Source organism: Strix aluco, chromosome 24, assembly GCF_031877795.1.
Source record: "Strix aluco isolate bStrAlu1 chromosome 24, bStrAlu1.hap1, whole genome shotgun sequence".
NCBI classification, from domain to species: Eukaryota; Metazoa; Chordata; class Aves; order Strigiformes; family Strigidae; genus Strix; species Strix aluco.
In genome coordinates this window covers 7,192,411-7,219,273 of record NC_133954.1, presented here as the reverse complement: position 1 = coordinate 7,219,273, position 26,863 = coordinate 7,192,411, and the positions used below count along the sequence as shown (strand labels likewise).

Below are 26,863 nucleotides of genomic sequence, written 5' to 3'. Positions count from 1 at the left end.
GAGTTGATGGTTGGATACCCCACCCACTTCCGAGAGCAGGTCCAGGGAGGAGTGTGGTCTCCCACGTGCTGTGGCTGTCACTGTTCCTGATTCCCATGGGATCAGAGTTTCTTTAAAGACAAAAGCTGCTGTAGAAGTGAGTTGTCCATTCAATGGGGCAGTGTGGGATTTATCCTCTAGATGGATAGTAGAAATCCTTAGTCTCTCTTCAGCGTTACATGACTGACTACCTATTTGACATGCCTGTGCTAATTGTTTGCCCATGCTTCATACCCCGTGTCTTCAACTCCAGGGGAGCCAAGCTCTCCAAAGCTACAGCCTGGCCCCCAGGAGCGTGTGGAAGATGCCATAAAAAGGGAAAGCCAGCCCACAAAGCAAGGAGCTGGGGTTCTCCAGCAGCCTCTTCTGTCTCATGAAATGAAGGCTACAACAGCAGCTCCCACCAGAATCGAGGTCACCATCCCAATACCCCTGGATATGTACCAAGACTCCAGGCCATCTGAAGACAACAATGAGTTGTGGGATCATCGAGGCAGAGAAGGCATTGGTGTGGCTCCAGCGCTGGGAACAGAGCTGGGCCGTGATGTGCGCACTGAGGGGTTGGCAGGAGCGGGTGGTGCAGATGACTCCCTTATTAAAGATGGGCCATCTCCTTTATATGCCAGAGCTCCATTAAAAGAAGATGTCAGTGGACGGGAAAGAGATGAGGACCGTGATATTGATGAAACTTCTGAACAGGATTTGCTTTCCCTGGTGGGACAGCATGTTTCACTGGGCCCTGAAATGGGCTCGTGTCCAGCAACAGCCAAGGAAGCTCTGGGAGAATATGCCTTTGAAGAAAACAAGTCCAAAGATGTCCTCAGAGACCTATCAGGAGAGGCACTTCATGTTGAAACTGAATCACATAAAGCAGGAGAGGACCAAGAGGGGAGGAGACAGCCATTGAGGGGGGAAGAAGAGACAGATGTCACCACTTCAGAGCCTTCTGAAGTCATCTCCCAAAAAGAAGCGAAGCTTGGGGAAGCAGAAGATTCTGGACCCTTGCTAGAAACAGCCAAACTCCCTGTTGAGTTAAAAGATGACGTGGAAGAGAGAGCTGCTCCTTTGGAAGAGGCTGTACCAGATACAGGAGAACGGCGGACGCCCAAGAAGAAACCCTGTGCCCATGGTGCAGATAAAGCCGTCAGTCGCGTCCCTCTCCTAAAAGGTGTGTGCGACGTTTGCCTGCCCTGAGCTCACGTTGCCGGTGGCTTGCTCACGACAAGGCTGCCTGAACCAGTACTTCAGCTTGCTGCCACCTCTCCAATCCTGCTGCTTGGGAAATGGCCTGGAACTGATCTACAAAGTGCCGCTGCTTCTCCCTCCCCTTCCTTCCCTCTTTAATTTAATCCTGGATATCCTGGCGTACTTGCCGGACCCTTATGGTTTTGCGTCCCTTGCATGGTGCTGGCGTGTCCCTGATCGTGCTTTGTTCACCTGTTTTTGTTTTGATTTCCTTGGATCTGTGGGGTGGGCACCTTAACTCACACCTGGCACCTTCCCAGAGAAGACGAAGACTGGACGGACGTTGTTCTGGCATGTTGGAGTGGGGCTAAGCTGGCGCACGCTGCAGCTTGGTCCAGCAAGACATGTGCCATCTGGTTTGCATGTGTCCGCTGTCCGGTCCGATAACTCTTTGTACTGGCTTTCCTAAAGAGGAGGGAGGAGGAAAAAGGCAAGTGAGATGGCAGGTCTAACCATGGAAAAGGCCTCACATCGGTCCTGTTTCTTGTATTTCCCTTAAATATCCACTCCTGACTGCTGTTGGAGGCAAGATTTGGAGCCAGCTGGGCCTTCCCCCGCTGCCGGGCGTGTCCGATGCTCTTACAAAGCATCCTGCTCCGATCCCAGTTCTGGACAGCGTGTCCTTGGGTGGTCCAGCGCGATGTGACTGTATTTGGGGTGTTCTGCAGGAGCTGCCTGTGTGTGTGGAGGCCTGGCTCCTGGGTGCATCTAACAGCCGCTGTGTCTCTAGGCTAGGCCAGGCTGGGAGGGCAGTCAGACACTGGAGCTGATGGGTTCATGCAGCAATCTCAGTCTTAACTGCCCTGAGTGAAGGTCTGAGTTCACCAATGAACCAGCACAGCAGCTCTTAGACCTTTTCTTCCTCCAAGAGCTATCTTCCACCTTCACTGTGGGTCAGGGGGATGTCACTAGGGGCCCTGCTCAGTGGCCAAATGCAGGTTTTGCAGTGAGTTGTGTTAATAAGCTGGGGCAGCAGGACACACGTTAAAACCTGATGGTGCCTCACCATGTTGTACCACAGCTCTGGCTGTCCAGGGCCTGGCCTGGGGGAAGCTCTGCCTTTCACCCCAGTGCCGTGTCCCAAAAGCTGGCTTGGCTGCTTCCATTAGGCTGGAAATGCTGCTCTGGTTTGCAGCAGAGAGAGTGTGCTCTTTGCTGCACGGGGTTCATGAAGAAATTGTTGATGTAGCTTTTTCCATTGGAGCTAAAGCTCATAACATATTTCTCGTTCACTACCTAATAAGCCAGCGGGAAGCTTCGCACATGGGCCGCAGGGCATTGGCATGGCTTGCTGTCGCTCGCATTGGAGCTGAGAACGAGGGTGGGTTGGGGATGCATTGCCCAGAGTCAACCAGTTCCTGATTAAATAAGAGGAATTTTTTAATTATTTAATGGTCTTTTCCTCCCAAGACAGAGATACTCTGTGGCTGTTCAGCTCCAGCCCTGCTCCAGTCTGTAGTTTAACTGAACTGGGGAAGGGTAGTGCATCCAGCAGCTCTGGGAGTGGCTGCTGGGATGGGTCAGTGCTGCATTAACAACATTGTTCGTGTCACTGGGAAAGGGCTGACCCCCTCCGGACAACTTTCCAAAACGCTGGGGACAATAACAGCAGTTTTTCCTCCCAGATTAGAGAGGAATTAGCTGAAGACAGAGAAAAGGGGCTTTGTTATGAGTGCCTTACAGTACAAACATTACTTCCTCCCTGTTCCTAATCTCCTGATTAGCAATATTGCAGCCTGTTGTGCTTGTAAATGGGACAAAACACTGAAATATTGTCAGAGTCACTGTAAGCTTGATATGATCAAGTAGGACAAGAGCTAAAACCTTAAGACTCTGCAGGGTCTGACCCAGATCGAAGGCGCGTTGTCTGCTGGGGAGGCAGCAAGCAGTGTGTCAAGAGAGATGGGAATTAACAACGGGCAGGTATCAAAATGCTTTGCAAAGCTAACACTCCGAAAAACAACTTTAGATGGGATCCCGGGCAACTTGGAGCTGCTAGGATTGGGGCATCCTTCAGTTTTAGTCTTTACTTACATAATTGTTAGAACCAGTGGGTGTTTTAGAGAGGGAGACTCATATTTAGGGTTGAAGAGAACTGTTCTGTCCTAAACCGAACAGATGCTGCTGGAACCGAGTGCAAATCTGGGCAAATTGGTCTCATACAGACCATGTTGCGTGTGCCTGATGTTCCAGTGATGACTAATACACTGTTGCCTGTGCACAGGATAATCTGTTAACCCAGAAAGAATGTGTTTACGATGTGAAAGTATTTCTGCAAGAAACGAGTGACTTTATAATATTTCTAAGAATAGTAGTTAAATTAAAGGAGAGCAGGAACAGGGCATACCCACCCAGCATGCATGTTGCTGTAGTACAGGCATTGCCATCTCTCTAGAGTTTACTGACCAGTCCCAAGAAGTGTAACTGTGTGTGTTTCCATTTGTCAGGTCGTATTGACAGCAAAGACAAGGAAGGGACTGAAGCTGAGGAAAAGAAACCGAAGGTAAGCTTAAAAACAAAACCAGAGATAACATCAGCCCACTAAGTGCGTGTTCCTGACTCCCTCTCCTGCTCTCCTGGACTGTGGTTGTGCCTCTTAGGAAACCTTGCCATTATCTTCCATTCTTCCGTCTGTCTTTCAAGAGTGTTTTCATTTTTTCTTCCCTCACCCCGGTTTGGATGGTGCAATCCATGGTGATCTTTGAGGGCAAGGAAGCAAAACAAATCTAAAGCAAAAATGTGGCTCATGGGGTTGGGTGGGTGGTTAGAGAAATAATTTTCTCAGCCCGAGACCGGAAAGCAGACAGCTGGCTTTGCTGGGGCAAACTGGTCCAAAAGCAAACTCAAAACTGCGTTGTGCTGTACTGGGGACAAGCAGCATAACAGGGAAAAGAGCAAGACACGTAATTAAAAAATTAAACTAAATAATCTAGGCCTTGCAGATGCTGTGTTCTGGGTGAGGAACAGAGTTTAATAATGGGTAAATTGCAGAAGTTTAAAGATATCTGTCACACTGCTGATTTGGAGGTTTAGTTCAGCTGACCATTAGCCTGGCTAGTGCCTGGGTGAGATAACAGACAAGCTGATGGACAGTTTAGTGGGTGAAGAAATAAAGGTGAGGAATATAATTACTTTCAAACAGTGTGAAATCTGGTCTTTCTCTAGGGAGGTTTGGCAGGTTGTATCAGGCTAGGCATTTTACATGATACCAAGCAATCATCTAGATAAAAACCAGTGATCCACTGTTGGCAAAGCAGGTAGGATGAGGTTGAGAGACCTGGGAGCAGTCACTTGCATCTCCCAGCAATGCTGGTGCTGACGGTGCTGTACCTGCAGCATCTTTGCCAGTGAAGCACACAGAGAGTTTGGGAGTAAATAGAACAGTCCAGATGGTAACATGTGCCACTGGTGTGGAGGGTGGTGGCAAGGGCACGCTGTCACGGGGTGACACTTTCCCCAGAAAGGGGCTTGGGTGTTGCTGCACCCCGTGGGAGGAATAGAGCTGAGGTATCCCGTGCTTGTGGCGCAGCCGTGGGTCCCCGGCAGTGCCCTGGGCCTCCAGCTCTGTGCTGCAGGGTAGTGCCATCGCCTACCCCGCAACCAGTTCTGTATTGCACCTTCTAATCCTATTTAATGTCAGTGATCCCCTTTTGTTTCCCTCCCATACTGATTTTTTTTTTGTTCCAATTTTATTTTGTTTCCATGTTTAAGAAATCCTCACCTTCCACTGCCAAACCCCCAGGCGATAGACCCTCCATTCCCCCCAAACGACACACCTCCTCTAGCACAACCCCTTCGAAAACACCCTCCAGCCCTGCTTCCACTTCTAAACGAGTCTCTTCTGTCACATCCCGACCTGCCAGTACAGGAACGCAAGAAACAAAAGCCAAGGTAAGGAAATGGGATGTGAGAGAGGCAAAGCTGCCTTGGGGAATCCCTGACAGGTCTGACTGACCGTGCTTGGCTGGGGCAGTCTCTCCGTGCCCCATCCAGTGGAGAGGTGGGATGTGCTTCCCCTTCACCTTCCAGCAGCTGTGGCCAGACTTGGCACCAGTTCTGGTGTATGAAGCAACTGGATCTGTCTCACCAGCACATCTCACCTTGCTCTGCGGTACAGCAAAAAATATCTCATTGCTGCAGGGTGTTACCTGGTCTCCTTGAGGCATTTCCAGGTCCCTTTATGCTTTTTCATGCTCTTCCTTGTTTTACAGCTTTATGCTGTGTTTTATGGATGCATTGGCTGTAAACAGCAGATGTATTTGAAATGTGCTGGAGCCAGATCTGCCAGGTGCTACACAGAGAATAGGAAATGCACACACATCCATGGCTTATTCTGCAATGTAAAAAGTAGCTTGGAGTGTCTCTTTGTGGTGTTTAGTCACACAAATAGACCCGTGGTGAGGGAAGAGCAGGGATTGCAGGTTGCAGACAATGGGTATGGTTTTACCATGACGGGCATTGCAATGGCTCTGCCCTGGTTTCCTCCTGCCTTGGGACCAGTCAGCTTGTAAATTGTCACTTGCATGTTTTCCAGGAGCTTTTGTACACAGACCAGCATTAGAAAGCGATAGATTTGGGGAGGCTTTTCTGTGGGATCAGAAGACAGTAAATAGCATGTTGCTATTTATATGCCATTACAGATGACGCACGTGTTGGAGCAGTTATTGCAGGTGGGGATAAAGGAGGTGCTTCTCTGTGTTTGGTGTCTGGCACTGTGATGGAGCCGCTGGTCTAGTCAATGGGTTTATTTATCTTCTGTACAAAATTTTAGCAGAACAGGGGAAGGAAAACGATGAAATTTAGAGAACGGACAAAGGAGTTGAACATACTTTTTAACCAGACCTGAGTGTGCGGTGAATAACGTAGCTGAAGCTTAAGAGCTCCCGTGGGAAAGTGGCACAGTCCCTCTGCCAGCCCACGAGTGTGCAGCGGCTGAGGCAGGCGTCGTGATGGGAGACGGGGCGTGAACAGGCACGTCGCAGGTGCCTGCAGGTGGGGAGACCTGCGGGAGCTCCTGTGGGCTGTCAGGGTCGGAAGCAGGAGGGTCTCGTGTGGCTCTGATCCATGAGGGGTGATAGCCCATCCCCGGGCAGATCCCCCCTGCATCAGCCTTTCCCCCTTGCACCCCCAGGGCCCGGAGATGAGAGGTGGCACGAAGGCGGCCACGCCACGGTCCGCAGCCGGGCAGGCTCAGAGGAACTCGACCAATGCCACGCGCATCCCAGCAAAGACACCCACGGCCCCCAAGACGCCTCCCAGCTCCGGTAAGTGATGGTGAGAGCGGCGGGCTGCTGCCTTCCCACGGTGTCCCTGACTCTGGAGGCTCTGCTGTGGTGGAGCTCCCAGGCTCTTGATGCCGTTACGTGGGGGCAGCAAACAGACGTGCCCCCGTGCAGGCTGGGGTCATGCGCAGAGAGCGCTGAGCAAGGGCACGGCCGAGGGCTGCGTGGTGATCCAGAGCTGCTCAGCCTTGGCACAGGGCTGTGGGTGCAGAGCTAGGGACAAGGCCACATGTCGATGAGTGGGTTCAGTTTTGGGCCCCTCACTCCCAAAAGGCCATTGAATGACTCGAGCGTGTCCAGAGAAGGGCAACGGAGCTGGTGCAGGGTCTGGAGCACAGGTCTGATGGGGAGCGGCTGAGGGAACTGGGGGGGTTTAGTGTGGAGAAGAGGAGGCTGAGGGGAGACCTCCTGGCCCTCTGCAACTCCCTGAAAGGAGGGTGCAGAGAGGGGGGATGAGTCTCTTGAGCCAAGGAACCAGCGGCAGGACAAGAGGGAATGGCCTCAAGCTGTGCCAGGGCAGGGTCAGACTGGCTCTTAGGAAGGATTTCTTTGCAGAAGGGGCTGTTGGGCGTTGGAATGGGCTGCCCAGGGCAGGGGGGGAGTCCCCATCCCTGGAGGGGTTGAAGAGTCGGGTTGAGCCAGCGCTGAGGGATCTGGTGGAGTTGGGAACGGTCAGGGGGAGGTTCATGGTTGGACTGGAGGAGCTTCAAGGGCTTTTCCAACCCAGATGATTCTGGGATTCCTCTGAAGTGAGCCTTCCTGGATGCTGCTCTATCTGCTCTCTTCATATAGTTGCCAGTGTGTAGAGAGGGCACTTGCTTTATCCCTTTGGGATTTCCTCTAATTTGGAAGACTTAGGCAGCTCCGTTTTTTTAATCCATCTATTCCTTTTCTCTTGACAATATTTCACAAAGACCAGGGGCAAGAGGATCAATTCTTCGATTGCAGGAACGGAGATTAGCCCATTATTCTCAGAGAAGAAAACCCCAGAAAGCATCAGGCATTGTGAATTTCCATTAAAACGGTGCATTTCACTGAATATATATGTTTTTCATACTTAAGCAGAGCTGCATAAAACCTTAAATTAATTAAATTTCCAGCTTTATTATGTTTAAGCATCTTTCTCATTCATTAAACAGGCAGAAAGGAGCAGAAAAAACCACCTCCTGCAGCAGCAAAGTCTGAGAAAGGTGATGTTTAAGGGTTTTCTTCTTCCATTTCTTTTCAAACTGGGGACAGTTCTAAGCTGCTCAGTGATATTTAATTACATAAAATAATTTTGTAAAAATGCTTCCAAGTTTCTAATAGAAAAGTGGTTTTGTTTGAGTGTCTTTTCTCTGCAATTTGTCATGCATGCTAATGTCACGCTCGGGTGGGGCGTCACCAATGATCCAGACAATGAAGACCATCTTCCTTCTGATATAGTAGGAAATTGCCTTTAATCACAGTTTTCACTTCAAAAAGAAGTAGAAGACAGTGCAGCCATCTCCCCGCTGGTGATGGTCTGCACTAGGAGTAGCGGGTGGTCCCTGGGACCGGGCAGGTCAAGGTGGTAAATGCAGGCAGGGAGTGGGGAAGGGGTTGTGTGCCCAGGTTGCTTATCCTGTGCTTGCCTCCCTCTGTCTGCAAACTTTAGGTGAGCAGCCAAAGTCTGGAGACAGAAGCGGTTACAGCAGTCCCGGCTCCCCCGGGACTCCAGGCAGCCGTTCCCGCACTCCCTCTCTGCCCACCCCACCAGCCAGGGAGCCCAAGAAGGTGGCAGTGGTTCGCACACCACCGAAATCTCCTGCATCTGCCAAGAGCCGCATCCAGCCGTCAGCCGCACCCATGCCTGATCTGAAAAATGTCAAGTCCAAAATTGGCTCAACTGAAAACCTGAAGCACCAGCCCGGAGGTGGCAAGGTAAACGTGGACTCTGCTTTCCAGGGGCCTGTCTGTAGGGACAGCGGGTGCTTGGCGCTGCATCTGGGAGGGGAGAGCCCTCCCTGGAGCAGCAGCAGCCCAGCTGGGCCAGGGATACATCAGTGGGCAGCCATGCTTCAGCTGATCTCCAGCCCGATTCTGATTTTAAAGTTTTTTGGGTTGATTGGGTTGGGTGCTTGTCCTGAAATCGCTTGCCTGGCTTAGCGCAGTACAGCTGTCCCGCAGAGAGGACTGCAGAGAGCTTGTGATGTGGCTCTCGTGGAGTGGCACGTCAACGTACGGACTGGCTGCCGGGGGAATGACATTCCCTCGTGGTGCCCAGTTAGGGGGAGCAAAATTGTGACCTGCAGCCCTAAAGAGTCGCAGGATCAGGGTTGTGTTTCTGAATCCTATTCTGTGTGATCTGGAGCAGTCCCTTGAACGCTGCCTCCATTTGTTCATTAGCGACCAGGCAGGATGGTCGTCTCCCTGTGAGGGTCCCAGGCTCGGCACGTTTTTCAGAACATTGTGATTTTGGATCCCATTCCATTGGCAAGGTTTTGGATTGTGTTCTGCGATCAGGCGCTGTCTTGCTCCATGATGCAGTGTGGCACGGCCAGAACTGGTGGCACTATTATCCTTTCAACCATTAGTACTTTTCACTCCCAGAGTGGCTGTTTCACGAGCAGCAAAGTGAACTCCGTGCTCCGAGTGCTTGAGAACGAGGGTCTCGTGTTAAATTTTGCAAGCCCAGCAGAGCAGAGTTTGGCTGAGGGAGTGGTGTGAGCTAATTCATCCACACAGCCCCAAGAGCAGCAGCTGCACAGCTGTGGTGCTGGCTGCTCAGCACCTGTCCAAGCCTCTCTGCGCTGCTCCTGAAGGTGTCCCAAGGCTTTTATAAAATCCTCCTTGCTGCATGGGTGGAGACACGAAAGCACCTGGTTCCTCTGACTTGGTGGAGGCCCGGTGGCTCCTGTGTGGATGTTAAATGACAGAACTGCACATCTGATGGCCGGTGCAGTCAGGAGTCCCCGTGTGCTTGTGCTTGCCCGCCCCGGGGGGAGAATGGAGCTGTAACAACTCTTCCCCAAGTGCTGCGTGTGCCATTTTGTGCAAGTAGGTAACTCCACGGCTCTGAATGTTCAACTTCGGCATGGGGGGAGGCTTTGAGATGGCTTCTCTTCACCATCTTAAATAGCAGCCTGCTTTTTCATTTCCTTATGTGCATTTTTTCGCCGTGGCTGGTGATTTACCGGATAATGCACGTTTTGCTTTGTACTACAATCCAGGGGGGCTCTGGAGCCTGGGCAGGGCTGCTCGGGCCGTGGGTCGTGAGCCGAGCAGCACGTGTCCTTCCAGCTGCCCGTGTCCCGGGGCCTCAGCCCTCCCACCTGCTTAGCACAAGGTGTAAGTTTTTCCTGCTGCCCCCACAAAACGCCACTTTTCAGGGATTTTAGAAGGAACCCTTCCATTTACTGTAAATTGGTTAAACTGTTTGCTCATTCTTTTTAATCCAGCTTTTACGAGGTGGGTTTTGGTTTTTTTTTTTCCTCTGTCAGGCGACATGTGTATTGTTGTCACTGAAAGAGTGAGAGCAGCTGAATTTGGGACAATTCATTGCTCTTTGCAGGGGAGAATGGCTGGATGCTCTGTTGGGGATTTTGTAGGACACGAGACTGCTCTTAGCAGAACGGTTGCAGCTGTAGCAGAAGGGGCTGATCCAACAAGTTTGATTTTAGGGTGGCCAGAAGATGGGTCTGGAGCCTGCTCTCTGCACAGATTTCAGACCCCCAGCCTAGGGAAGCAAAGGTACATGGGGCACATATGAGTCAGCCAGGCCACATTTCTTCCAGTATTTCTGCATTGTCTGAGCACTTTTGTTGTTGCTGGATCACTGAATACCGCTCTGGCAAAGCCTGGTCTGGCAGAACTGGGTCCTGATTTGCAGGATTAGTTGATAGGAACTTGGAAAATGATCCTGGCGGCGCGTCAGCCTCGGTGCTTCTCATGGTAAAGAACCAGGGTAGAGTGAGGAGCTCTCCTCACAGCAGCAGGCCGGGGACATGCTGAGATGGAGGGCGAGGTTGCCCACTCAGCCAGCTTTGGGGACGTTGTCATCCGGGGACTGCACGTGCAGTGCGATGCTGCTCTCTTGCAGGGTGTCTCTTTCCCCCTCATGAGGGTTGTGCTTCAGACAGGGTTTCTCCTGAGGGAGCACAGGCCTGTGTGCCTGCTGGTTTTTACCTGCATTCACCTCTGGTTTATACGTGCGTAGGTTGTAAAGCCACTCCAGTCCGTGTAGGGGAAGGAGCAGGGCCTGTCTTCATCTTTGTGTTGTCAGGAATAGCCGCTCCTACGCGCGGGGTCACTCCAGCATAGCTGCCCTTATAAAACCCAACGAGGGAAAACAAGCCCTAAATGGAAAGAGCTTCATTAGTACAAAAATCTGTGTGTGGCGGAGAGGGCAAGCGGGCTGCGGGACTGGGGGGTGACGTTGGCGTGGGACATGGTTCCCCTGTGGCACCAAACCATTTCCAGCCTCCCTCCCACCCGTTAGGAATATGCTGCCTTTGGGGTGGTCTGTGCCGCCCCTTTTGTCTCATCCATAGAGGAGTTAAGAGCACTGCAGGCATGGGATGGCAGCCCTGGCAGCATTTGCTTTTTCTCTTTGTAACTGTAGAGGGAGTTTGAGCCCTGCACAGCTCTCCAGCCTGCTGCCCTGCCAGTCCACCCCTTTGCCCAGTTTGCTCAAGCTGCTGAAACGTGAGGGCACGTGTGTCTGTCCTAGAGAGGAGACATGCTGCCCGGCGCAGGAGATGGGGCTGAGCAGGCGTTTTTCTCTCAGCTCCATCCTTCCTCTTTCCGCAGAAGCTGAGTCTCAGAGCACTGGTGCCTTCCAGCGTGTTTGCTGCCCAGCAAGTTCCCCGTTTTGTTCTGTGGAAGAAAACGGGGTGAGCTGGCTTGCTTGCTGGTGTTTCTGGCCTGGAAACCGGCGCTGCCTTGCTAGCCAGACGTATCCAATCTCTAGCTATAACTTGCCCACCTTCAGTTTCCCACCCACGAGCAGACAGATCTATGCAGCAAGCCAGAGATTCTCCTTTGCTCTTGGCACTGGAAGGCAGGTTCCTGGTTTTAGTGATATAACGCATGGTCAAGCTGCAGATGGTCATGTTGTTTCTCACACTCTTTTCTGGCTACCAAAGGTGCAGATTATTAATAAGAAGCTGGACTTTAGCAGCGTTCAATCCAAGTGTGGCTCAAAGGATAATATCAAACACATCCCAGGAGGAGGCAGTGTGAGTACCTTCACACTTTCAATGCACTATAATAGTTCTTATTATAAGTGGCATGTTGTATACACTAAACTGCCAATGCTATCTGCAGCGACCCTGCCGTCAGATAGCTATTGGTGACGTGCAATGACTCTTTTCTGGCTACCAAAGGTGCAGATTGTTAATAAGAAGTTGGACTTTAGCAGCGTTCAATCCAGGTGTGGCTCAAAGGATAATATCAAACACATCCCGGGAGGAGGCAGTGTGAGTACCTTCACACTTTGAATGCACTGTAATAATCATTATTAGTGGCATGTTGTATACACTAAATCGCCAATGCTATCTGCAGCGACCCTGCCGTCAGATAGCGATTGGTGACGTGCTGTCGTTTAACCCCATTAACCCAAAAGACATGGTTAGATCAACCCTAACCAGTCCTGTACGTGCCTGACATGGACAGAACTAACTGTGTAGAAACCATGTCTGTAACAAAACATCCCGTTAACTCGAAGGTTTTACACTACCTGGAAGGTTTAATGCCTCATTGTCTGCAGGGTGGGTGGCCTCTAGCAGACAGTGACGTAGTTGCTGATGCAGTAGATGGATAGATTTTTAAGCAAATGCAGTCCTTGTTGCTTAATCTACTGCTAAATTGGACACGACTCTGCACAACATGTGAAAGCGCAGGTTCCCACCCGTTCCTATCAGGCAAGTATGATCCATGCAAATATTAAGCTTCTCCTTGCTAATGAATGTGTCTGGCAGTGCCCATGGAGGCTGAGCCTAAAGTAATACTGAGTTAATTGATTTCAGCGCTGGCATTTCCAGCCATTCCCAGATAAATAGCCAGACTCAGCTTTCCGTTACCGTGCCAGAAACCTGGAGAAACCCCACAGAGGTTGGCGGATTTACACCAGTCTCTCTGGAGACAGAGTTTGGGTCCAGGAAAGATGATGGACCAAGGAAGGTGCATCACTGAGACCCCAGACATTGCGACCCGGGGTCTGTGGTTGCCTGGTCTGCAGCCATCTGAGGAACTATCTGGTGCCTCTCAGATGTTCCTGATGGATTTTCTTTGTGCTGTTTTTGATCTCTGTGGATGCCCTCCCTGAGAGACTGAGCATTGCAGAGGGCTTGGCACGTAAGCATTGGGACATAACTGGGTTTGCAACCTCCATCTTAAATCTGATGTCATTCTGCATTTATTTAACGGGCCAGAGGAGCTGCTTTGCGGAGGTCAGACCTCTGTGAAGCAAGTTCCATGCTTGTTCTGCTCTTTCTTACCCCAGGGTCCTGCACTGGCTGGACTGCCTGGTGCGTGGCGGACCACTTGTTACGCCGGGAGTTAGTGTTCGTCACGACTCATCTGTGCGGTGGCTGGTAATTAGCTCCAGCACAGGGTGGTGAGCTCATCCTTCTCTCCACTGAGAGCTCACACCATGGGCAAGCGTTTGCAGCTGCAGTGGCTGCAGTGGGTTAAGAATTATCTGGATTTTTGGCTGGAGGTTGTCATCCCTCCCCAGGCTCTGCCAGCAGTGAAAATTGTGCGATCGCTGCCTGGCTGCCTCGACACGGAAAGCAGCAGCTTAGCTCTGGGTGCGGGCGCTCGGAGCGAAGCCGCGTGCTGACGTGGCCGGAGCGTGGCTGCGCAGGCTCGTGGCAGCAGAGCGGTGCCTTGGGGCTCCTCTGACAGAGGGGCAACAAGAGACCACCGCCGTTCGATGGCTGCCACGTCTCAACCCTCCACAGCGCTGTCAGCAGCGACTGCCTGCCCAGCCATTGCTGCTTCAAGAGGAATGAACTGTTGCTACAGCAACCTGGGGTTGGTATCTTTTTTTTTTTTTTTTTTTTTTTAAAGCCAGTGGATGCTCCGACAAGGTGATGCATTAGGCAGAAGTTGACCTAAGCATTGCTGGTGCTGAGAGGTGGGATCCCCGGGTCTCTGGCACTGGTTTCGCAGGCAAGCAGCTCTCTGTGCCCCTTTTTCTTGCTAAAATGGGGAAGACCCTTCTCTGCTCCCCAGCAGGATGGTGAGGATTAATGGAGTCCTGTCTGAAAAAAGGGAACTGGAATGAGAGCAGAAAGTGTTTCAATTGCTGACTGCTTGCTCTGGAAATGGGAAGTTGTTCAGTCCCAGGTCCCAGTGGTGCCCCAATTGCTCATAGGCCCTTCGGGGTCACGGCTGGGATGAGGAAGGTGCCAGCTGTCCTTCAGGGGTCTGTTTTCCTGCCTTCCGACTGAACGTAGCTCTCCCTCTGCCCAGTGCATTAAACGTGTCTTCATGTCTGTGTCTGCGATGTGCTCCCAGACCCCAAGGTTGCTTTTCTCCCCTCTCTTGTCTCCACTCTCTGTCAAATGTGCCTTTTGGTCTGCGTGAGCATCGGAGACAAGGCAGGCCTGTGTGCACGGTGCTCTGGCCCCGTGCCGCTGGGATGGTGGCACCGAGCCTCTGTCCCCTCCTCCTTTTCCTGCCTGCACCATGGAGGGGAGAGTGTTTCTCAGTGGTGTGCACAGCCACGGTCCAGCACTTAGCTCGGAGGGTGATGGGGCCAACATGAGAACTGAAGGTTGCACCTTCACCCTGGGGCTTTTGGGTCAGCCCAGGGTCAGCGATGGAGAGCAGAGGCTACGGTGAATCCTTCGTGCTGGCTTTCGGCCACGTTGGTCCGGAGGCTGCCTGGCTGCTTGGAGGAGTCAGCTCCTCTGCAAAGGTCCCTGCTAGCACATCCTTCCCGAGATTTGAGAGAGCAGCGCGCCTGCCGAGGTGCTTGGTGAGAACACAGAGAGCAGTGTACGCGCCCCTTGAAATCCAGGCTGCTCCTGGGAGCCAGACACTTCCCCGTGAGGAGGCACCAACCCAGAGGTGTTGATCTGATTTCTCCTGCGCAGCCCCACTAACTGCAGCAACAGCTGATTCACTCACAGGCCTGAGTCCAAAACCAGGGTCACTTCTGGGGCCGTGGGGATGTTTTCTCACCCCTTTGTCTCCTGCTCATGATGTAGCTGGTGTGTATGTGCTGTGGTTTGCCATCCCTGACACACCTGATGGTCCCAGACCTCTCCAGTCGTTAGTGTTTTCCAGTGTGGTGTTTAACTGCTAACGTAACCACTAAACAGCTCCCCGTTAACCGTTCCTCGTGTGTGCGTCTCGTGGAACCCGGGTGTCCGTGCGCAAGAGGCCGCTGGCCCCGCGCCACAGCGCCGCAGCCACGCTCCGAGTGGGGCGGCTCGAGTGGAATTGCTGGAGCCCATGTTCAGAGACGTGATGGGTAAAACAAATAAAAACCAGAGCATAATATCATGAAATACTGTTGTGGTTCAGTATATTATAATTGCCATTTTAATTTATATTATGTGAACTCCTGCCAGATATTTAGACTTTGCTTTGCCTTTTTTTAACCCTTATTTCCGTTACAGCATTTTTCAGAAATGCATATTTTGGTCACTCTTTTAAAAGTTCTGTGCACATTGATCATTTCTGTTCTTTCAGTTTTTGTGGACATAAGCTTTATGTTTTACACCAGAAAAGGTATTTATTTTTTACGTTTTCTCTCTGGTATATCTCCTTCTTTTGGATGATGTGTATGCAAATCTTAATTAATTACCACTCCACTTTCTCTTTCACTTAAGCACTTTAAAATTGCCTCTACTTCCCCCCTCTGTGGAGAGGTGATCTTGTGCATGCTGACATGTTAAGAGAGGCTACTGCACACGGGCATTAATGATCTCCCATTTCTGATGGCAGTTTCTTTTGTATTATTAATCTTACTGGGGTTTAAGCTGTCCTTTCCCTTGAATCCAGATCAGGTGCCGGTGTGTGTTGTGCCTCCCCCTCCCCAGGTTGCCCGTGGTGGCAATAAGCTCATTGCCTTTTCCTTTCTCGTACGGACAGGTTCAAATCGTTTACAAGCCAGTTGACCTGAGCCATGTGACATCCAAATGTGGTTCCCTGGGCAACATCCATCACAAACCAGGTACCCTTTGACTCGGCAGCATCCGGCAGCGCCGGGTGCTGGTCCCTGGGAGCTCGCAGGCTGCGTCGTGGTGTGCCTGTGGAGATGGGGAGAGGGTTGGGGGAGCGCAGGGAGTGAGGGGAGGCATGTGGCACAGTGGCCGGAGCATCAATGAGCCCTGGGGTGCTGGTTCCCAGCTCTGTCACTGCCAGACCTTCTCCGGTCTGCCTGACCGCTCGGTAGCAGAGGAGGGATCTGGTGAGATCCATGGGCACCTGTCTGTGCTGACACATCACTGTAAATGGGAAGTATTTAGGAATAAACAGGGGGGACTGCTGGTGTTTAGGGGAGTGAAGTTACCTCCCTGCCCTTGGATCTGTAAAACATCAGGGTGTCTGTCAGCGCTGCACAGCAATCCTTTGGAAAGTCTCCTTACCCTGGTTCCTGGGTTTCCCAGATCACCGCGGGGTCCCTCTTGCTGCCGTTTTCCTGGTCCTCACCCTCTGCTCGGCCTCGGAGTGCTTTGGTTGAGCTCAGACCTCGGTGCTTTCTCTCCAGCCTGCCCTGGCTGCCACAGGAGCTAACCCTGCTCGTGCTCTTCTCTTCCAGGCGGTGGCCAGGTGGAGGTGAAATCTGAGAAACTGGACTTCAAAGATAAGGTGCAATCGAAAATCGGGTCCTTAGATAACATCAGCCACGTCCCTGGAGGAGGAAATAAAAAGGTAAAGGGGCACTGGGTTGAGAACAGACAGGCTGTTCTGCTGCAGGTGTCTGTCTGGACTCGGGGAAGGTGCTGCTCCCCCAGCTCAGCCTCAGACCTCTCTGCCTGCCCGGCAGCACCTCTTCCCCAGCGCTTGGAACGATTTGCTGCCCGTGTTCTAGCGTGGGGTGCTCTGTGCACACTTGTCCTTCGGAGGACAGAAAGTGCCCTGCCCAGGGACGGGGTAACTCGCCTTCCGGGGCTCCTGCGCTGCATTTGCCAGCCCCGAGGACGTTTGTGGGAGCACGGCTGTGGCAGAGCTGCGGGGACAGTCTCTGTCCTCTTCCTGGCCCGTGGCCACCTGAATGAGTGTGAGTGTAAGTGGCATCCTCTCCTGTGGTTTCCTGCTCTTTCTGCTGTTCTCTGAGGTTAACCTTCACGTTAAGGGGTGCCACCGTCAGCGTTGCCAATTACTCCCAGTGGTGTGGCACAAAGCTGGTGGCTCAGGCTGCTGCATAGGTGTTGGTTCCCCAGGGAAAGTAGAGCATTAAAGGCTTAGCTTTATTTAGAGAAGGTGACTTTGCAGTAGGCCGTCGCTTCAGAAGAAAGCTGATCTCTTCTTACTTCACGTCTCAGTCTCTCAGCTGAGACTGACCGAGGACTCTGCGTAGGGAGTGGTGTGCGTTCAGGGGGAATTTAAAATGAAAGACAAAAGCCAATCAGGTCAGGTGAGATATTGAACTTGGGGTGAGCTGTTTCTGTGGAGGCTTTGAGGGTGACTTGGCAGTAAGTCTTGGCTAAGCAAGACACCTCTACAGCCTGGCTTCAAGGACAGGCACGTCCCTTGCAGGCAGGGGAGCAGGGAGATCAGGTAAGCGCAGAGTTGAGACTCCAGCCTGGTGACACACATGGTTGAATTTCTCCAGGGAAAAGTGGTTTTTATCTTGCTTGTTTTTCAAACACTTTTTTTGTCTCAGTGGGAGGGGAAACTTCTGTTTTGGCTCCTGTATTTTGGCACTTTGTTCTTGGCCACGTTTTCTCTGTGCACCTCCCAGCTCTTCATCTCCCAGCGGTGCGCTGGCCTCTGACTGAGGGATCGCTTGACTTCCTTACCCTTCTCTCACTGCTGCTACGCATCAGACTGCCCTGTGCTTCACTATTTCCATCGTTTTTATGATTACAGTGATGATTCTTTCATATCCTGGCACATTCACTGGCCCATAGTTTGAAGAATTTGCCCTTTGGAGGGGGAATTTATTTGCAGGGGTGTGACCCAGCAGTGACATCACCTGCCTCAGCCTTCCTGTGTGGCAGCTGCCTGTACCCTGCCTCAGTCCACCCCTGGAGGAGGCTGTCGGTGTGACTTGAGTTCAGATGCTGCCTCAGATTGCTGCCCTTGTTCACACCTCGGCCCCAGGGACCCCCCTTCGGGCAGTGCTGCTCCGAGGCAGGACACTCCGGTTGCAGGGAGGGCACAGGACACGGTTGAGCCCCATCAACCCTCCACGTAGAGCGGCTGTGGGTGGCTCTGCTGCCCCTTCCCCAGCCTTTCCCATGTCCCCAGCCCCCTCCTTGCTCTGCCACACAGAAGATCCAGGTTTGGACACAGTCCACAGCTCTCCGGGCCGTACGCTGGTTCATGTCCCACTCTTGCACTGGGTCTCCCGTAGGGAGCCGGGGTGCTCTGTGCTCTGCGAGTACCTGTGCCAGCAGCATCTGCTCTCCGTCGCTGCACCTGGAAAGCTTTCCTCCCTCTCCCCAAAGGCAGCTGCTGTTCTTCCTATGAGGCAGCGAATGGCCCTGTTTTTCAGATCTTTTTTCTCCCCGATTTTCTATTTCTTTTCTTTATTTTTTAATCTTTTTCCTTCTGGTTGACTTTTATCGGATCTTGTTTTTTGTTGCTGATGCGTTTTTTGCACCCCACCGCCCTGGGCGGGTTTCTTCACCTGTAGAGAGAGAAAGGCAAGGAAGACAAGACCCGTCCCCAGGCTGCTCGGACCCCGAGCCCAGACCCCGCTGGGCTCCAGGCCCTGGTGCTGGAGCCGCCCACCCCCCCGGAGAGCCAGCTCCCAGCCTTGCACTCGGCTGGGGAGGGCACCTGTAAGTAGCAAACCCCATCCACTTCACCTCCCCTCCCTGGCCCTCGCGCTCGCTGGGAGAAGAGGGGTTTGGCTTGTGGGAGCAGCATTTTGCGCCCAGCTGGGCCGTGGGTTAAGGGGCAGCTTTATGCACCGAATGGGGATCCAACGCCCCCGCCAAAATCTCTGCCAGGGGAGTGGGAGCAGCCCAGGATGTGCCTGGGACCCACCGCCACACCGGGCCTGGGCGCTTGGGAAGGATTTGGCAGCATCCCCAGATGCTCCAGTCCTGCCATCCCCTCCGGTTGTGCCTGTTCCCTGTGTGGGTGACTGGAAGGTACGTGCCTGAGGACTGGGGGCACTGGGGGCATCAGGCCAATGAACTGAGCTTTCCTCCCAGCTGCACCACAGCAGTGACCGAGCGGAGAGTTTGCAGGTAAAAACAGCCTCTCCGGATGGCGTCCCGCGTCCTCCCCGCTCACCACCCCCTCCTCTCCTTGCAGATTGAGACTCATAAGCTGACTTTCCGTGAGAACGCCAAAGCCAAGACCGACCATGGCGCCGAAATCGTCTACAAGTCCCCCACCATCTCCGGAGATGCCTCCCCGCGCCGCCTTAGCAACGTCTCCTCCACCGGCAGCATCAATATGGTGGACTCCCCCCAGCTCGCCACGCTAGCCGACGAAGTGTCCGCTTCGCTGGCCAAGCAGGGCTTGTGATCGGGGCACGGCGGGCGAAGATGAGAGAAGACAAGGAAAAAGAAAAAAAAAAAAAAAAAAGAAAAAGAAAAGAAACAAAAATAATAATCTGGCCTTCTTCCTCTGTTCCTTTTACAGCTGCTTCCCCATCCCCTAACTGGTTAATGATTTAACCTGCTTTTACCGTTCATTCAGCTCTAGCTCCAGGACTTCAAAATCAGTGACACTATGAGGTACAAAACCTCCTCTCCCCCCGCTCCTCGGAGCGCACAGCCCGTCCCCCCCGCGCCCTCCCTCGCCCCCCCCCACCCCCCGGCGAGGTCCCTCACTGTCCCAGCCCTGCCTGGGGCCACCTGCCCTGGCAGGGACCCTCCCGCCGCCCCGGGGAAGCGGGGAGGGGGATAGAGGGGGGGCTGCTGACCCGAGCACCCCACGGGGCAGCGGGAGGCCCTCGCGGGGAGGGGACACGACCTTCCCCTAAGGATGGTCCCCACGGGCAGTGGGTGCTGCTGCCAGGGACTGCAGGGAGGTGCCCTCCCTTTCTGCGTTAAATTTGCCTGCTGATTTGGAAGAAACCTTTTTGTTTTTACCTCCGAAAGCCGAGATGTGTATGAAGAAAACTGCCAGGTGTCCCCTAAACCCGCTCTCAGCTCCGGCAGCTGGAGCGCTGCCGAGGCCGGCCGTTCCCTCTCCGTGGCTGTGCTGGAACCGCTGAGTGGATGAGTAGAGGCTTTTCCCCATTCCTTTGGCAGCCCCTCGTGTCGTAGAGTAGATTTGTCTGTATATGCTTGGACCGTGCCAGGGTGATTGTTTTCATAAACGAGCATGTGTTTAAAAAAAAAAAAATAATAATAAATGCTGTAAGTATGTAAGTAGTTCTGAGCTGCCCCATGCCGGCTCCGCCGCAGCCCAGCGAGGAGGGTCCGGGGGGAGCTTTGCCCAGACGCAGCTCCGCAGGGCTGCCGGGCAGAGGGTGGGCGCAGAGCCCCTGCACCGCTCCCGGGGAGCGCGGGGGGGCTGCGTCGGGGCTCCCTGCGCCCCCCAGGGCTGGGGACGCTGTACCAGGGGCACTCGCCTCTCCAGGCCTGGGATGGCCCCTGGATTTGGGTGCAGCTTGTAACAGTTTTTGGGTTGATCCTTTTATCCTTTTTTTTTCTTTTTTTTTTTTTTTTTTTTTTTTTTTTTTTCCCTGCAAGGTCAGCTAAGAGATCGCAGAAGTGGCAGCTCCATGGCTCTGCTGTTCTCGTGCCGTTGGCAGCGGTAGGAGACAACCGGGAGGACGCGAGGGGAAGGCGCGGGGGCCAGTTCAGCTGGGGCGTGGTGGCAGCTCCCCCAGGTCCCGTCCTGAGCTCAGGGCCCAGAGGCTGCTCCCTGGCACCGACCCCCCCCGGGCGCTCTCCTGGTTTGAGTTGGCAGCAGGTTACCCCTCACCGTGTCTCCTTCACGCAGCACTAACCCGCCCCCCCACCCCCCGCAGCATCATACAGGGGAAAAGAGCTGATTTATTTCTTTCTTTTGCTGCTTTTATTCCTGTGGCAACCGAGGGAGCCTGAGGGGGTGGCCCGGGGCTGTGCTGCACCCGTAGCCATCCCCGCATGCCCCTTCCTTCTACAACCAAAGAGCCTGAGCTGCGATCGGGGCAGCTCAGTGTGTGCCCTCCCTCCCCGCCCCCCCGAGAGGCACCAGCCGAGCCGGGGGGTGTTGCTGGAGATGGCAGCGAGGGCCGAGGGGGGCCCAGGGGTGCCGCAGACCCCGCACCCCAAGGGCCGTGCTGTGGGGAAAGCCTCGCTTTCCCAGCGAGGGGCCGAAATCCTGCTCTGATGGGGATGGCGGGGGGGTGTCTCTTGGGCTGGGGGCCGTGAGGCTGTTTCAGCAGCTGTTCACAGCGGGGGCAGAGCAGCGGTTCCTCCCTGGACGGGACCCCCCAGAGCCAATGAAGCCGCGGCCTGTGCGGGCCCTGTGTGGGCTCCCCCGCGGGTCCTGTGTGGCGCTGGGCGGCTGCTGCTGCACGGGCTAAAACCGAGACCTGGCTGGTGCCTGGGGAGCACAGTTGGGTCTTGGGGGGGAGTGTGTGTGTGGGGGGGGGGGGGTGAAATGGCGGTTTGGGGAAGGGGTCCAACCCTTGTCTCTGCAGCTCCAGGAGCTGCTTTACTGCCGGGGAGAGGCTGGTGCAGCACCAACACCAACAGGTCGGGCACCAGTCCGTGTCCTGCTTGTCGCTCGCTCCCCTTCAGTCGCCTCGCTGCCTGTAAGACTCTGTACCCCAGTCCGTGACTCTGTATCGGTGTTGGACGCAGGAGCCGCTGTGGTAGTTTTGTCCTTTGTAAAACGAGCGAGAGGGAGCCCCGCCGCGCGCTGGGCACCCCCTTTGAACTCTTCTCGGCTGCAGGCCGGCGCGGCGCCGAGCTGGCCCGTCCTGGCCCTGCCCTGTGCCACCCCCCCGGCCTGGGGACACCAACCCGGGGGCCAGGGGTGGCCTTAGCGTGGGGTGAGCTCCAGGGAGCAGCCCCTTCCCCCAGCCCCCCCCATTGTCCCCCGTGGTGCCAGGACAGCCCATGCCCCCACCGCGTCCCCGCTGTCCCCTTCCAGCAGCCCGAGCCCTGGCCCCGCGTTCAGACCCAGGCCTGAGGGTTACCAGGAGCAGCTGGACAGCCTGACCCATGGCTTTTCCTTGACTCCACACACATCTTGGTCTGAAAAGGGTTAAAACCGGCACTGATTCAAAAAACCGTGTTTCTGCACTCAAAAAAGAAGAAAAAAAAAAAAAAAAAAAAAAAAGATGCTTGTTCACTGAACTTGGGTGTCCAACTGCCGGTGGTGCTGGCAGCCCCGTCCCCGTGCGCCGGGCGGGAGGGAAGGTTTGATCTCAGTGTATCATTCTAGCTTAGCTTCTGTCTGTGCGTGTCCATAGTGTATCGTGCGTTTTAACAACTGGGTTACACTGTTGCCGTAAAAGTGAATTTGGAAATAAAGTCATTACTACGATAAACGCCGCCTCCTTTGCAATGGGGGGGAGCCCCACAGGAGCTGGGCCTGGGCCCACAAAGGGCTGCTCCTGCCCTGCTGGGGTCTGGGCTTGGGCTGGGGTTTGAGCTCAGACTGGGGTTTGGGCTCAGGCTGAGTGCTGGGCTCGGGCTGAGTTCTGGGCTTGGGCTGGGCTCAGGCTGGGTTCTGGGCTGGGGTTTGGGCTCGGGCTTAGGCTGGGCTCTGGGTGAACTGTTCTGGGCTCGATTTGGACTCAGGCTGGGTTCTGGGCTTGGGCCAGAGTTCAGACTCAGGCCAGGTTCTGGGCTCAGACTGGGGTTTGGGCTCAGGCTGGATTCTGGGCTTGGGCTGAGTGCTGGGCTCAGGGTGTGTTCTGGGCTGGGTTTGGGCTCATGCTGGGTTCTGGGCTTGGGCTGGGGTTTAGGCTTGGGCTCAGGCTGAGCTCAGGCTGGGTTCTGGGCTCAGGGTGGGTTCTGGGCTCGGTTTGGTCTCAGGCTGGATTCTGGGCTTGGGCCACACTGAAGGGACCCCCTACCAGGAGCAGTAAAGACGGGCAGGGAGGGTTTTGCTCTTTTTCCTTTTCCCCCCAGCTCCAGCCCCAGCAGCACCCCCCAGTGCAGCTTCACCCGCTGCCCGTCCCTGCAGCAGGCGGCGAGGCCGAGGCCGCAGCGGGGTGCGGGAAGGGGAGGCCCTGCCCCGTGGGCAGCGCAGGGGCCCTGCGGCCAGGAAGCCCAAGTTTGATTTTCAGCTCGTGTGACCGCGGCCGTTTTCTCGGCTGCCTCCCGGCCCCCTGCAGCCCCAGGGCCCCCCGTTCCCGGCGCCGCAGCAGCACCACGAGCCCTTCGCTCCGCACCCGCCGGCTGCAGGTCAGAGAAGTTTCCAGCTGCTGGCGCGGCCGCCACCGTTTGCTTTTCAGATGGAATTTTTCCTCCCCTGTTAATTAGTTTTAACAAACACGGTGATGCCCAGGTTGCTGCCTCCGACTTCTTTGATCATCTGGCTAATAATCACCCAGCACCTTCCTGTTTCCCATCCGCTGGGGTAACGAGGAACAAAGTTTAATTCTCTTATCTTGGAGATTTAGGAGCACCCAGGGAAGTCGCCTCCCACCACTCGCCTCCTGCAAACATTAAACTTCCACAGCAAAACCCGCCACGAGGGCAAACAATTGGCACAACCCGTACCTGGGTGCGAACCAGCAGGAGCTGGTTAACCCTGAAAATGTCAAATAAAAGCGACACGAGGCAGCGCCCAGCCCCTGTCCTGCCCCATCGCACCCCAGCGTTAAACCCAAACCCCCAGATCCCACAGAACAATTCCTGCGCTCACCAGCTGCTGGGGGAGAACGTTGGAAAGGGAAAAAAAGAGCCCATGAAAGGGGGGGTGGGAGGGTGGGGAACAGCTGATCCGCCCGACACCGGGCCCCTTCCCCGTCCCAACCCAGCGTCTCACAAACACACTTTGCATAGAATATTGTTTTAATTTTTTTTTTAATCTTTTCTTCTTTTTTTTTTTTTTATAAGCACATTTGTGCTTTGCCAACAGAATCAAGACATTAACAAAGATCAGCTTCTCGGAAGAAAAGCATTTCTATATAACAAGGACATTACACAGCTCAAAGCAGGAAAAGAAAATATTTACAAAATACAAGGTGGTTTTTTTTTTTTTTGTGGTTTTTATAATGCTAAAAGGGTTATTCAGAATTTTCAACCTTATAAATAGAAAAGCACTTATGCAGAGGGATATGGTAGCATTGTTTTTTTTTTTAAAGAAACGATGACAAATCCTTTAAACTAGAACAGAACCAAAAACACTAGATAATGTTGAAAATTGTGAAAACCCCGACCATTAAGCAGTTTAGCTACTATTTCTTTACGATTACAAAATGGAAAAAAAAAAAAAAAATGTCCTTTGTATTTTTTTTTTCCTTTTTTTTTTGGTGATGTGATTATACATAAGACAGGCACAATGCTAGCAACAGGACAGGGACCAATAGCCACACCGTTGGGATCAGAAAGCGTTACAGATGGGAACGGTGTGCGGGATCCGGGAGTCACTGCGGGTGCGGAAGGGCCGGGGAGGGAGGGAGGGAGGGAGGGAAGGGGGGAGGAACAACAGCGAACTCGGTTTCAAAATAAAATACCTGTCAGGAGGTGGCACGTCGGACCAACGACTGGGAAATGAAACAGAATCGACCCCGTTCTCGGACCGTGTGTGGGAGTGGAGCGAAGCAGTGGTGACCGATCCCGACCCCCTCAGCACCTCAGCGCAGCCGCCCGCCCGCCCCCACCCTCCTTCCCGCTCTTGTTTCCCCTTTTCTGAGACCAAACCCACCTTACAGGGACCACCCGGCGCCACCCCATCGTCCTGCTCGTGGCAGGGGGGTGCCGTGGCCCGGAGCTGCCCCTCAGCCCGAGCCTGCGGGGCCGCGAGGGCCGAGCTCGAGCGTCGGGCAGTCGAAGCCCCGCGTGTGGCAGCTGAAAGCTGCAGCCGCGGCCCCGAGGGGCGGCCCTGAAGCGCCTCCTGACTCTGCTCCCGCTCGAAGCATCCGGCCGCACCGGGCTGGGGCCTCTCCCCTCCCCTCCCGCCTTCGGCCCAGCAGAATCACGCCAGGGCTGATCCGAAATCCCGCTCCTCCCCCGCGGAGCTGTGCGTGAAGCGGCTAAAAGGGTCCTTCCGTCCTTCCCCCCCCCCACGAGGGACAGGGCAGCCAGACCTCGGCACAGCAAACGGCTGCTCCCAAAGCAGGGGAGGGGGAAGGAGGCGGCGGCGGGCGGCCCCGGGGGCAGAGGGGAGAGCGGGGAGGGGGCAGAGTCACCCCTCGGGATACCTGGAACTACAACCTGGGGGAGGAAAAAACGGCGGAGGGTGGGAGTGCAGGGTGGGCACTCTGCACGTGAGGACAGACAGACAGCTAGTGAAGGTTGCAATCCCAAGACATCACTTTTCACCACTAATTTCACTCCACTAAAATCTTTCAGGGAGGGGGGTAGCGGGTTAAGAGAAAGACACACCCTTTTGCTTGAGAAAAACTATCCCCGAAGTCTGCTAGTCAGCTAAATCCTGTGCTCTAGTTTTATACACCTAAGAGGGGAGGGGAGGAAAGAGGGAGGGGGTCTGGTGGGCTGCTCCCCTCCCGAGGCTTCACTCCGCTGGGAGGAATCGGGGGGCTCTCATTCGTGTGACAAGGAAACATGGAGAAGGAAAAAAAAAAAAAAAAAAGAAAAAAAAAAAGAAAACAAAAAACAGTTTCTAAACTCCTTAAATTCACTAAAAACTGTGAAAATTCCCGGCAGGATGTTTGAATATCAAACGCAGATTTTGGAAGCTTTAATGCCAAGAGTTAGTTCTGTGTGTTGGTTTTGCTCATGTCTTCCCGTATGTCTCTATCTGTGCGCTGGCCGCTGAACTGCTGCGGAGGAAGAGGAGGAGGAGGAGGAGGAGGAAGAGGAGGAGGAGGAGGAGGAGGAGGGTGTCGCCAGGGGGGTTCGGCTCTTGAGGCTGGCCAGGTTGGGCAAAGCAGAAGTGCCATCGGTCTCCCGGGAGGATTTACTGCCCGACGTGCGCCGGGTGCAGCGCGACAACCGGTCTTGGGGGTCAGATTGGTCCTCGCACTCTGTCCTGGGATCGTACGAGAGCGGGAAGGTGCGTCGCTCCCAGGGCTGCACAGCCTAAAGGGAAGAGACACCAGGCTATGGCAAACCCTCTGGGAAAGCTCTTCTGCTCCCCCTCCACGCCGAGGCCAGGGCCTCGCCGACAGAGCACGGGAAGCTTTAGCGCGCGCGGCGAGGACGCAGCAGCCTCTGAACTGAACCAACCGCTGGGGACGCATCGGGCTGCCCACACCCACAGCTCCACAGCCCGTCCGGGCCAGCATTTCCCACAGGCAGGTTTCCAAGCTGTCTCCCCACGACGAGGGGGATAAACCAGCCAGGTTTGAGCGTCAGATTTACCTCTGCCAGCCACAGGCAGCGCGTGGAGCTTCCCACCAGGAGCAAAACTAGAGCAAAGGGTCGCAAACGGAGCCAGCACCCACCTGCTCGTCCAGGCCGGCCTCGGGCGTGGAGCAGCGGGTGTCCTCGCTGGACAGGAGCCGCATGGAGTCACGGGAGAGGGGGGTGAGGGGGGCAGAGAGCAGTTCGGGGCTGATGGGGCTGCGCGGTGAGTGGGTGTGGGACAGCTCCGAATGGGAGTGGCAGCTGCCCACGTCAGGGGATGCCGGCTGGGGAGTCGAGGGGTTCCCCAGCTGGGGGGTCGTCCGTCCGTCTGTCGATCTGTACGACCTGCGATAGGAACACAGGGGAGAGCCTGGCTTCAGTCCCAGTTCCGCTCCCAACAATACGGGGCGGGCCCAGGCCGCTCGCTGCCACCCCTACGGTCCCCTCCACCGCCCCCCCCTCGGAGAGCCGCGGGGTTGGGGCACACAAGAGCAGGGAATGTCGTGGCCCAGAGCAAATCCAGGCTCCTCTTCGTCCCAACTCCGCTCTCTCGGTGCAGCTTTGCAACACTGACGCTGCTCTCCTAAGGTTACGTGTCCCACACATCTCCTACGCTGCGAGCGCTGCACAAATACCACGCTGAGAAGCCACCCCATGACATCAGACACTTCAAAACGGGTTTCTCCGAGTGTTTCCACCATCCACACGCCATGTGACACCAGGCAGCTCAAGAACCAGGCGTACTGAATCAGTAATGCTGAAAATGCAGCA

The 26,863-nt window shown here is 54.4% G+C and overlaps 2 protein-coding genes across 20 annotated transcripts in view; one reads left to right on the top strand and one right to left on the bottom strand.

Annotated features, from left to right (window-relative positions):
• MAPT (microtubule associated protein tau) overlaps nucleotides 1-22,158 on the top strand; it is a 53,519-nt gene extending 31,361 nt beyond the window's left edge. For 3 of the 16 annotated variants that reach the window (XM_074849845.1, XM_074849839.1, XM_074849840.1), the window contains 11 exons: nucleotides 293-1,207; nucleotides 3,732-3,787; nucleotides 4,996-5,175; nucleotides 6,416-6,548; nucleotides 7,706-7,756; nucleotides 8,203-8,468; nucleotides 11,672-11,764; nucleotides 11,912-12,004; nucleotides 15,633-15,714; nucleotides 16,303-16,415; nucleotides 18,975-22,158. In XM_074849845.1, coding sequence (XP_074705946.1) covers nucleotides 293-1,207; nucleotides 3,732-3,787; nucleotides 4,996-5,175; nucleotides 6,416-6,548; nucleotides 7,706-7,756; nucleotides 8,203-8,468; nucleotides 11,672-11,764; nucleotides 11,912-12,004; nucleotides 15,633-15,714; nucleotides 16,303-16,415; nucleotides 18,975-19,190 — 2,198 coding nt within the window. In that variant the 3' untranslated portion in view covers nucleotides 19,191-22,158. Of the gene's footprint in view, nucleotides 1-292; nucleotides 1,208-3,731; nucleotides 3,788-4,995; nucleotides 5,176-6,415; nucleotides 6,549-7,705; nucleotides 7,757-8,202; nucleotides 8,469-11,671; nucleotides 11,765-11,911; nucleotides 12,005-12,294; nucleotides 13,563-15,230; nucleotides 15,715-16,302; nucleotides 16,416-18,345; nucleotides 18,494-18,974 lie in introns of those variants that run through there. The other 13 variants (XM_074849851.1, XM_074849852.1, XM_074849842.1 and 10 more) reach the window with 12 other exon arrangements.
• Nucleotides 22,159-23,627: 1,469 nt separating this feature from the next.
• Nucleotides 23,628-26,863, bottom strand: part of KANSL1 (KAT8 regulatory NSL complex subunit 1) — a 101,438-nt gene continuing 98,202 nt past the window's right edge. For all 4 annotated transcript variants that reach the window (XM_074849457.1, XM_074849456.1, XM_074849459.1 and 1 more), the window contains 2 exons: nucleotides 26,191-26,437; nucleotides 23,628-25,825 (listed from right to left, as the gene is read on the bottom strand). In XM_074849457.1, coding sequence (XP_074705558.1) covers nucleotides 25,541-25,825; nucleotides 26,191-26,437 — 532 coding nt within the window. In that variant the 3' untranslated portion in view covers nucleotides 23,628-25,540. The remainder of the gene's footprint in view (nucleotides 25,826-26,190; nucleotides 26,438-26,863) is intronic.